This window comes from Quercus robur, chromosome 3, assembly GCF_932294415.1.
Source record: "Quercus robur chromosome 3, dhQueRobu3.1, whole genome shotgun sequence".
NCBI classification, from domain to species: Eukaryota; Viridiplantae; Streptophyta; class Magnoliopsida; order Fagales; family Fagaceae; genus Quercus; species Quercus robur.
Window position 1 is genome coordinate 36,410,006 of NC_065536.1, and position 11,291 is coordinate 36,421,296.

Here is an 11,291-nt window from a genome sequence, read left to right on the forward strand (position 1 = left end):
GATAGTGACTGGGAAGAAATTCAAGCTGGGGATGCAGAGATGGATAAAGATTTACTTCATTCACTTTCTGCTACATCATCAGGCAGACCCACATATGAACATCTTGAAGCAATGGAAAAAGTATTTAACAAGGTTTGCAAGGAACATGACAATTTTCCTGTCTACCAATTTATGAGTACACTTTTTCTTTTTCTCTTTCTTTGCAATACCTTTTCCTTATTTCTGGTTAAACTTGCTTGAGCATTTCAAGGATCACGAAGATGACTATGAAGCCGACCAACTATGTGCTGCCGATCCACTTAATCAGGTGTTGTCTGGATGCCAAATTTTTGTATTTCCAAGAATGGCCGTGGTCAAGAATTTTTTATATTGTTAACTAAACATGATTGCACCTGACAGATTAATCTGGCTCACTATCTTCGAGATTTCTTAGTGAATTTTTGCCAGAGCAACAGACCACTGTTTGAGAATCTTTGCCAGGTACTTTAAATTCAATCAAGCAGATGAAAGCTTCTATCAATATGAAGTTTCCTCCCTTTATCGTGCATATGACTAACTTAAAATATGTGATATGTGATGTTTTGTTTTGCTTCTGTTACCAGAGTTTGACGGAGTCTGAACAGGATGCTATCCAGATGGTACTAAATCACTAACAACTTGTATTTGGGTCGAGAATGAATTTTGAGTGCTGTTCCATCCATTGTTGATTGAAAAGGAAAATTCCATCTCTCTAGAGCAGTGAGATGCAAGCCAAAAGCTGAGTTTGTAAAGCGGAAGGTTTTATTATTATTATTATTATTATTTTATATATATATTGTTAACAGTTAAGACATCAAGCTTGATGTAATGGCAAGTGTCTTACACCAAAAGCGATAGGTTGCAGGTTTGAGTATGAGAATCAGCCTCTCAAGCTGCCTGTTATGACCTTACCTAGACCCTGTAAAAGTATGAGTTTTGTGTACTAGGTATGGCCGTCTTAACGGTTAGAAGCATTGAGACTAGAAATTTTGGATTTATGTTTGATTATTGAATGCTCTGATTGACCAATTTGCTTTCTGGCGTGTAATACTCTTATTAAAATTTTGTTGTAATTTATTAAAAACGTTGATACAAACAAGATGAAAGAAAATAGTTCATATATTCATTGCATAGAAACCTTCCTGATGAGCTTCATCAACCCATGCTATAGAGTAGTGTGGTCATGGAGGTAAGAGTGTATGCGCTCATGCCTACGCTTGTGTACGCATCATTCGGCTGTCTGATTTATCACCTTAGATTATCCAGGGTATCTTGCCAGGCGGGGTGACTGCTCTGCGATGGAGAAAAATTCTTTATTGGTAACAGATTGCATCTATATATTATTATTCATTATTTGCCATTTTTTTTTATTTTTATTTTTTTAATATATGTAACTATTATTGTGATACAAAAATCATGATCATTATTATTACTAGTCGCTAATCCGTGCTATGCACGAGAATCTACTTATTTGTGAGGTAGACAAATAATTTTATAAAATCTTAAATTGATTAAGAAACTATACCATTGCATGATTTACTCGTATATGACTCTAATTTGTGTTACAATTTGATGAAAAAACCATTGCTTGAATGTGCAATAGTTTACAAAAAATTTGTCAAACAATTTCAGATACCGCAAAAAAATAACTCAAAAATTTAAATATTAAAATTTCTAAAAGACCGAAAAAAATTAAAAAAATAAGATGATTTACTGCTTAGAAATTATTGAAACAAAACAATATATATATAACAAACGATAGAGAAATATGAAAGAAGAGTTACATTCAAAAGAATAATTTCAATTATTGCAAGTTTTTTAATCTTGTAAAAAACGATTAAAGAGAGTTTGGTGGTTCATGTACGGAAATTACTTTTTAAAAAATACATGAAAAATCATAATATATATATTTTAACAAAGTAGAGGAAAAGAAAATAATATAAGAAGAGCTCATATCTCTGTTCGGTTTAAAAAAAAAATATTAGAGTTTGCTTCACTTTTATGGTGTTCATGATTAATTTCACAAATTTGGAGATAAATTATCAACGTTTGAGTTTGAGTTTAAGTTGGACTTGTTAAAGAGATAAGAGTTTCATTCTTTATTAAGTTTGGATTAAACAAAAATAATTTTGTTTAAAAGTAATGATGAGTTTGAGTTTAAGTTGGACTTGTTAGAGAGATAGAGTTTCACTCCTTTTTTTTTTTTTTTTTTTTTTTTTGAGAGCCACTCTTTGTTAAGTTTGGACTAAACAAAATAATTTTATTTAAATATTGTGCTAATATGGAAAATTGTGAGAGTTTCAGAGGTTTTGATTTTATATATATACTAGTCGCTAACTCATGTTATATATGGGAACTTATCTATTTATAAGGTAGACTAAAATATTTTTATTAAAAACTTAAAGAAATTATACAATTGAATGATCTTCTCTTTTATGACTTTAATTTGTGTTACAATTTGATGAAGAAGCCATTGCAGGGTATTTGCCTAATAATCTTCATGATTTCAAATTGGGCCAAGAATCATAGGTTTCAACTTTCAAGTACAATTCGTGAAGTGGAGAAGATCTGGGCTATTGAGCCAATTCTTGAAGTGAAGAAGAATAGTTGGAGTTTTAGAGCCCATTTCATGAAGTGAAAATTTGGGCTCTACAAATTGCCTTAAAAAACACACGGGTTTGTTGTCTTGTTCTGCATATGACACATCACTCATACACACACTAACTCTGTTTCGGGCCAAACTATTATTATTATTTTTTCATGTCAAACTTCTAAAAAATTAAAAAAAGTTTCAAGTCAAAATATATAATTTTTTTTTTAAGATAATGATTTTCTCCAATGCAAAGTAGATGAAACCTAACCTAACCGGATTGATATAGGTTTCTAAGATAAATGGTACAAATTTTGAGTTTAAGTTTAAGTTAGACTTGTTAGAGAGATAGAATTTCACTCCTTGTTAAGTTTGGATTAAACAAAAATAATTTTATTTGAATAAAAAAAATGATAATGATGAGTTTGAGTTTAAGTTGGACTTGTTAGAGAGATAGAGTTTCACTCCTTGTTAAGTTTGGACTAAACAAAAATAATTTTATTTAAATATTGTGCTGACGTGGAAAATTGTGAGAGGTTTAGAGGCTTTGATTATATATATAAACTAGTCGCTAACCCATGCAATGCACGACATTGTTTTAAATCAAATGTTAACATGTTCACGTTTAAACATTTCTCAAATTTCAATTATTGAAAGCTAAATTGGCTCTAATATAAGATGAAACATGTAATATTATGAAGAAATATTAAAAATGAGATAAATACAAATAATATGAAGTAATATATTACAATAATCATAATGTATTTTTACATTTGGTTTAATAAGTATTACAAAAGAACCAGTAAATAGAATAAATATTTAATTGTGCTTACATCTTCAAGCTTTATCTAATACTTTTCAAGAATGTATTTCCTCCATTTCTTAGGCTCTTCTCTTTTCTCAACTTCTTCAAGCTACTTAATTTTTTGCCAAATTAGTATCAAGTATAACACCAAACTATACCAATTCATCAAAGATTTACAATGTAAAACCAAACACTCTTAATGTCAATAAATTTCATGATAACCCCACCCCAACTATTGAATTATTAAAAAAGTTCAACATTTCTATAATCTTCATGAAAATAAGTATTCCATTGGTTTTCATCATGAAATTCAGAAATAAATAACAAAATAGATTATTCACACACAAAAAAACTTCAATATATCCAAGTTATAAATAAAATACTAGTACGAATAGTGCTAAGGCGGAAAAAGGTACTATCTTTTGCCATATATAAATACAACATGACCTGTGACTTTGCATTTGTGGTAAGCATAGGTTTTTTCCTTGGTCATGGTAATCTCACCTATTTTATTATGTTTATTTTGCTTGATGACTAAGTTTGAGAAAGTGTAATCCTATGAGTAAACCTAGTATTTCAGCTAGATGTGGCCATTTATGGTTGCAAACCTATTACCCACCAAACATGGTGCCATGCATCAGTTTTCACAATATGGCTTGCATTGACGCTTTGAGCAGTATTGTAGAGACTGTAAATAAATTAAAAATGTGAATCCAAAACAAAGTACTTACTGATCTTTGAATTTAGTAGTCTTAGGAATGTCCAAATCAATATAAACTCACTCTCCTGTAATGCATGGGATTCATTAGAAAAAAAAAGGGTACAATTATCTATATATAAACTTATATTTGTGGTAAAAAGGTCATTCTATTCAGGCCCATCAGCTACCTAAAAAGAGAAAGTACCCACTCCAAATACCCTGCTTGGAATCAGAGTTTCATTAATTTTTATTTTTTGGAATGCTGAATACTTGCTGATATGATCATTTGAAAGTACTATGCACAAATATTCGTCATAACAATAGCATATCACTGACTCCAACCAAATGTACAACAACCAATTATGCATAATACAAAATACAAAACCAAGCAAAAGCCATCATAAAAAAGTTATAAAATTATTACAATGAAAGGCTATTATGTGGATGGCCTACTCATATTTCATTGCAAGGGAAGTATATTGTGGTAGAAGTAAGGAATGCAATCAATAAGTCAAAGAATTTATACAATCTTTGTAAAATTCTTGATCCATTCATTCGTATGGCAGAAAATCTTGAAGGCTTAGAAGAGTTTGTGGATTTAGCAATGAGGTGTGTGGCAGACTCAGGAGACAAAAGGCCTATAATAGATGAGGTTGTTAAAGAAATTGAGAACATTAAGAAGCTGGAATAGTTTCTGAAATGAATTCCATTTTTTGGTCTGTGATTACAATCTTTAGCTTGTAAATACATGACAAAAGAGTGTGTCGATGAGAAAGTTATAAACTGAAATTTTTGTTTCAGAAATTCAAGACCAAGCTGGTCAATACTATTACTATAATAATTTGTCAAAATTGTATGCAAAGTATATCCTCTTGTGGTACTTTGCAAACAGATTTAAGTGTCATGTTTGCCTATTTCAGTCTAAATCATGTGATGTGCATTTTTGGCTATGTTGATGATTGCTTCATTTCATAACACAAATCCAATATTCATCATTTGCACACCATTGAATATCGAAGTTTCAATGGAATCATCACAGTAACAGGGAGAGGCCTACATCAGAGGGCATAGCATCTTGTAGACATGTACAATATTGAGGTAAATAATCCAACTTTGCTGTGCTAGAAATAGATGCTAAAGATAATGACATTTGAGTAAAGGTTTGTCACATTTTGAAAACCGAAGGACCCCAAAAACCATGCTCTTGAAACGGATAAACAAAAAAAACCTCTCACAACAAAGAAAAAAGGAAAGGGAAGGAATGGGGTCTCTCAAAGTTAGAAAAAAAAAATGCCTCAGAATTTGAAATGAGATCCCACCCACCCACCCATCTACAATAGGTTATTCCAGCTTCTTATTGAGTCCATCCCTCACTCCAAGGTAAACTATCTCTACAAAACCTAATGAATATATCAAAAATTCTAAAACCAAAAAATTCACATAAAACCACAATACATAGTTTAGTTGCAAACAGTAGAATATATCAAAAATTCTAAAACCAAAAAATTCACATAAAACCACAATACACAGTTTACCACTATGTCAAAGAATAAGCTTAACATCTGCTAGAATAAATTAAAAAGAATAATTGCTGGAGATTCACTACAATTCTACTATAAAACAAAACAACAGCTACAACCCAACTGAGAACATAAAACTTCTTCCTACATTTTACAATCAGAGACAGACCAAAGCAAAAAAGATATGAACTTGTACAGAAGAGGTTGAAGGTTTGAAAAAAAAAAGTAGACTAAGTGGAGACAAAGAAGGCTGACATTTTAGGTGCCCAAATAATTATTCAATCAAACAAATGATTAAGCTAAGCTAAATTAGATGCCCAAATACAAACTATCTGACCTAAAATTTCAAAGTGCCATAAGTTTAATTGTTAAAAGAGGGAAAATAAATAAATTTAACTTACCTCCATGTTTATAAATTCCAATTGAACGTTTAGCAGTTCAGAAGCTAATCTCCGCTGCAACAATGTAAGAATTAGCTTGAGTTAGAATTATTAAAATCGTATTGTTTAAATACAAACATAGAGGATCCATTTAACAAACAAAAAATCAATTGAAAGATCTAGACTTATATGTATGTATATTATTACTCATACCCAAAGAGACAACAAAAACAGGGGTAGGTATATAAGAGAGAGAATCAGATCAAACATGTATTTCTATTTTTGCTTACTTTGAGATTGCATTCCAGGACTAAAACATAAAATCCAGAATTCTAACAACAAAAACACACAAAAACCTCTTTATCTAACAGATCAGAAAGTAGAAAATCGAAATTTTTGTATATAAAATCAAAATTTTTGTTTTTTTATAGAGCAGGGTTTTGATCACTTACCGTTTCCGGGAAAAGATTGTCTCAGATGGGAGTGGCGACCAAGGAGAAGGATTTGAGTCTAGGTTTTTCAGTTTTGGGTTTCCTGTGTATTCTCTTGCACACTCCAATCGTGTTTCCAAGCTGAGTTTGTGTTTATGTCAAACGCATATATATATATATATTTAAAGACAAACATCTGGTCAGTTGGGAGTGGAGACAAAGAAGAAGGATTTGGGTCTAGGGTTTTCAGTTTTGGGGTTTCGTATTCTCTTGCAGACTCCAATCGTGTTTTCCAACTAAGTTTGTAATTGTGTCTAACGCCCTTTTTTTTTTTTTTTTTTTGCTATTAATATTCCAATATAGCAAAATAGAACTCTAATCGTATTTTCAACCCTAGAGTTTTTAATTTTATTTTTTAAATTTATCAAAAATAAAATTATTTTTTAAATATTATGCTGACGTGGAAAAATTATTTTTTAAGTATTGTGTTGACGTGGAAAATTGTGGGAATTTCAAAAGCTTCGGTTATATATATATATATATATATAGACTAGTATTATTCCCGTGCGTTGCACAGTTTTGACTATAAACTTTTATAATAATTTTATTGAGAAATAATAAATTAATAATCACTTGAATCTAGATCATATAAATTGTATATAAAATATTGCTATTAAAGGTCTCAAGCAATCACAGAACATATTTATATAAGGGGGAAAAAAATTCTCTTCTAACTTATTGATTGTCTTATAAGACATTTGTAGTTACATCTAAATTGTGTGCGTAGCCTACCTGATATTTTTTCAAACATTTATTTAGGCTTCGTTTTGATACACTAATGACATCTTTTATCTAAACAGGATTTCCTTAAAGATTAGTGGAGAGTTGTGAAAATTTAAAATTAAAGGAGTGCTAAGGAAGAACAAGGATATAGACAATTGTTAAAAAAAATTATTAGTTCAAGGAAAAATGCAAGATCATATTGAGGTGTGGATTATTTTCTTGATGTAGATTTAATATTCCTTGGTTATAGCAATCTTGTGAAGGAATGTGTTGTTGACATTCATAACATGCTGAGTATAGGAATTTTTTTTTCAAATGTCTTGTGGGTGCTATATATAGGTATGAATATTGACATATGTAAAAACCAAAAAAAAAAATAATAATAATAATAATAATAATAATCACAGTGAAGTTTTACAAGCTCATAATGTTAGACAATCACTTCTACACAAATATAATATTACTAATAACAAAAATAAAAATGGAAAATAGTAACATAAAATTTTTACTATTCATGAAAATTAATTTAATCTAATAACACACATATAAACATAACACAAATACAACTCATAAATAAATATGAAACCCTATATAATGGATTTAAAATTGCCTTTATAGAGTAATACCCACTTGTAATAGTGTGGATGGTATGTTTGATAGAGCATTCTACTATGGATTTCACAAATGTCGAATTGCCTAAGTTATAAGAAAAAAAACAAAAACAAAAAGAGAGTTAGATTTCTAATCAACATATAGAAATGATAAAAGGAGAATTATTGATAATGGAGGACAGAAAAAGATAAATAAATAAATAAATTGGTTAGAACAATAAGTAGTGTTTCTATAAATATATATATTATTTTCATTACAACATTACTGTGCTTCCGTCTCTCTTCCCATCAGCAGTGCGTCCCCTTCCCCCCTTTATGGTATCAGAGCCATTCTTTTTTGGCCGGTGATAGTGTGGTTGTGTCTTTGTTTCTTGTCCGTGTCTACCTGAAGCTTTGATATTCCATTGTTGTGTTCCCTTCTTACCGTCGTTGGAACCATCCTAGTCGTAAAGTGAATTCCTAGAACCTAATTGTAAGGCCCGTTTGAGCCAAGAGAGGGCATGTAGGACATGAGAGGTATAAGGTTGGTTAGGGTATGTGTTACGAAATGCAACGGTTGTGAGAAAAACATGATAACTGAGTGTTGAACCTAGGATAGTATGGATAGGTAGTGGAGATCCAACTCCTCTACTAGCTCCAGGACTAGTTGTCCTCCTGATATTGTAAACGAAGAAGATCACACTATTGATGATAATGAGTTGATCCCTGATTTTCGTAATTGGAATATTCCTAAAGTTGATACTAAAACTGTTTACAAAACTAGTTTTGTTGAAAGTACTTTTCATTCAGCTTACAAAGCCAGAACTGTTGAACAAATTTTCTCTATTTCAAAAGTTCATGAAAAATGCTGTTTGTTCACTAAAAGGAATATTAATGACTTCCTTGCTGCTAAAGAATTCAATTATATGCATATTGGTATGGTTCAAGTTGCTATTAAACCATTTACCTGAAAGGGTATTAATGCTTCTGTTCTTATGTGTTTAAGAGATGCCATATTTAAGATTTTTAAAGATAGCATTCTTGGTATGATTACTGCTTCTATGTATGATGGTCCTGTTTATTTTAACTGTTATCCTGATCTTACTCTTGCTTTGGATGATCCTAATATTGTTAAAGCTTTGGCATTGAATATTGCTTCATCTGGTTATCACAAGGAAGAAGGAAGTAAGCCTTTTGCTTTGATTTATCGCATTTACTATAGATTAATGGGTACTCAAATGAACCCATGTGCTAAGATTCCTAGAGAACCTTCGGGTAAAACCATGTTAATTCAATGTTCTACCCCTGATGCTAAAATTCAAGTTCCAAAAATGATTCAATGGCAAGATGTTAAGCTTCCTAATGATTGGTTGTTGGAACAAGAATCCCCTCCTGCTAAACCTGTTTTTGATGAACTTGCTCTCACCCATATTCAACAATATCTTGATGGTACTGTTAAAATAAGCTTTCAAAACAATCCACCCTTGAGGATCAATGAAGGAAGACATTCCTTTGCGGGATCTGAAAGTATTTCAAAAAGAGATCGAGAGATCAATGATTTGTTGAAAAAGAATTTGGAAAAATCCTCTGATTTAAAGCTAAAAGGTATTTCAACTGATAAATCTCAAATTAGCTCTGTTTACTATTCTACTAAACTTGACACTTTCTCTCCATTTAGTAGAACTGCTAATGAAGATGAAGAAGACTCTGTTTCTGTTACTCCATCTAACTTTGGTTCTCCCCCTATTGAAAATCCTCCTATTTACCAAAATCAATTAAGAGTTTTGACTATTTTGGATGAAAGCTTTGAAGTTGATTTGGTTTCTTTGTATGATGAATTTATGCATGTAAAAAATAGAAACAAAAGAAAATATTTCCAAACTAATTTTTCTCAGTCTGAAAAAGACCGTGTTAAAAGAAAATGGTTGGAAAAGATGAATTAATTGAAAAAACATATTTTGTTTTTTGATTTTCTTGAAAACCATTATGTTTCAAAAGATGAGGTTTGAAAACAACATTTAAATGTGATAAAGAAATCTAATTTTGTTAAAATTGATAAAACCATTATTAGGTCTAATCATCCTCCTCTTGAGCCAATTTTGATAACTACTAGAAAGGATGAAGCGACAAAAGAGGAAGTGAAGGCCTCTCCTTTCAAAATTGCTGATGATCAAACTCCTATTGTTAGCCTTATTGAGCAAAACAATTTTACTTATCAATCTTTGCAAATTATTGGTCAACAGCTTGACCGTATTGAAGAAAAAATTGTTGAAAAACCTGTTTTTGAAAAATTTGTTTCTGTTAAAACTGAGAAACCTTTGATTGATTTACCCAATCAAAGAGAAACAGTTATGTTTAAAACTTCTCAGTCCAAGACTCTTGAAATAGTTGAAAAAATGCTTTCTGATTTAAAAGTTAGAACTGAGGGCACTTCTACAAGTACTTCAGCTGCTTGAACTATTTCTAAAAAATAAATTGTTTATGAAGAAAATACAGATTCTAATACTATTTCTTCTGTTTCTGCAAAAAGAATCTTTGATGATGATTTCCTAGAAATTAAAAGATTTGTTGGAAACTCCAAACCCATTTCTTTTACCAAAAACTGGTATTCAAAACCCACTCCTCCTGATATGCAATTTGAAGAGAGATTTTTTCAAACATAGTTTTCTGTTTCTGTTGATAAGCTTTACAAATGGAATATTGATGGTTTGTCTGAACAAGAAATCATTAATAAAATGAGTCATATGTCTATGGTTGGTATTGCTTATCAAAATAACCATGATCTTGATCAACCTGAACTTTTTAATTTACTAGTTACTGGTTTTTCTGGTACTCTTCGTGGATGGTGGGATTCATACATCACTGAAGAATCTAGAGAGTCTATTAAACATTCTGTTAAAAAGAATGATGAAGGTTTGCCTATTTTTGATGAAAGTATTGGTCGCGGTATTCCTGATGGTGTTAATACCTTGATCTATACTATTCTCAAACATTTTGTTGGTACTCCATCTAATATTTCATCTCGTGTTTTTGATTATTTGAATAATTTGAGTTGTTTAACTATGTCTAATTACAGATGGTATCAAGATGTTTTTACTTCCAGAGTAATGCTCTAGAAAGATTGTCATAAGCCTTATTGGAAAGAAAAGTTTATTGACGGTCTGCCTCCTCTCTTTGCTCATAAGGTAAATCAAGAATTAATGGGTAAAAATGATTCTATTGATTATGATAATTTAACCTATGATGATATTTTCAGTACTATTAAAAAACTTGGTATCAACATGTGTAATGTTGAAAAATTGTTAAAACACCAATTAAAGAATGAAAGAAAAGGTAAATATGAAATGGGAAACTTCTGCGAACAATATGGTTTGCCTCCTATTGCTCCTTCTAGGAAAAAAAGTAAAAAACATGATAAAAGCCATAAAAAATATAAAAAATACAAATACAGAAATAACGTTGTTAAACCTAATG

General features: G+C 30.7%; 1 protein-coding gene across 2 annotated transcripts in view; it reads left to right on the forward strand.

Moving 5' to 3' along the window:
* Positions 1-1,149, forward strand: part of LOC126717941 (uncharacterized) — a 62,935-nt gene extending 61,786 nt beyond the window's left edge. For both annotated transcript variants that reach the window (XM_050419944.1, XM_050419943.1), the window contains 4 exons: positions 1-132; positions 251-307; positions 400-480; positions 603-1,149. In XM_050419944.1, the coding sequence (XP_050275901.1) occupies positions 1-132; positions 251-307; positions 400-480; positions 603-653 (321 nt within the window). In that variant the 3' untranslated portion in view covers positions 654-1,149. The remainder of the gene's footprint in view (positions 133-250; positions 308-399; positions 481-602) is intronic.
* Positions 1,150-11,291: the final 10,142 nt, after the last annotated feature.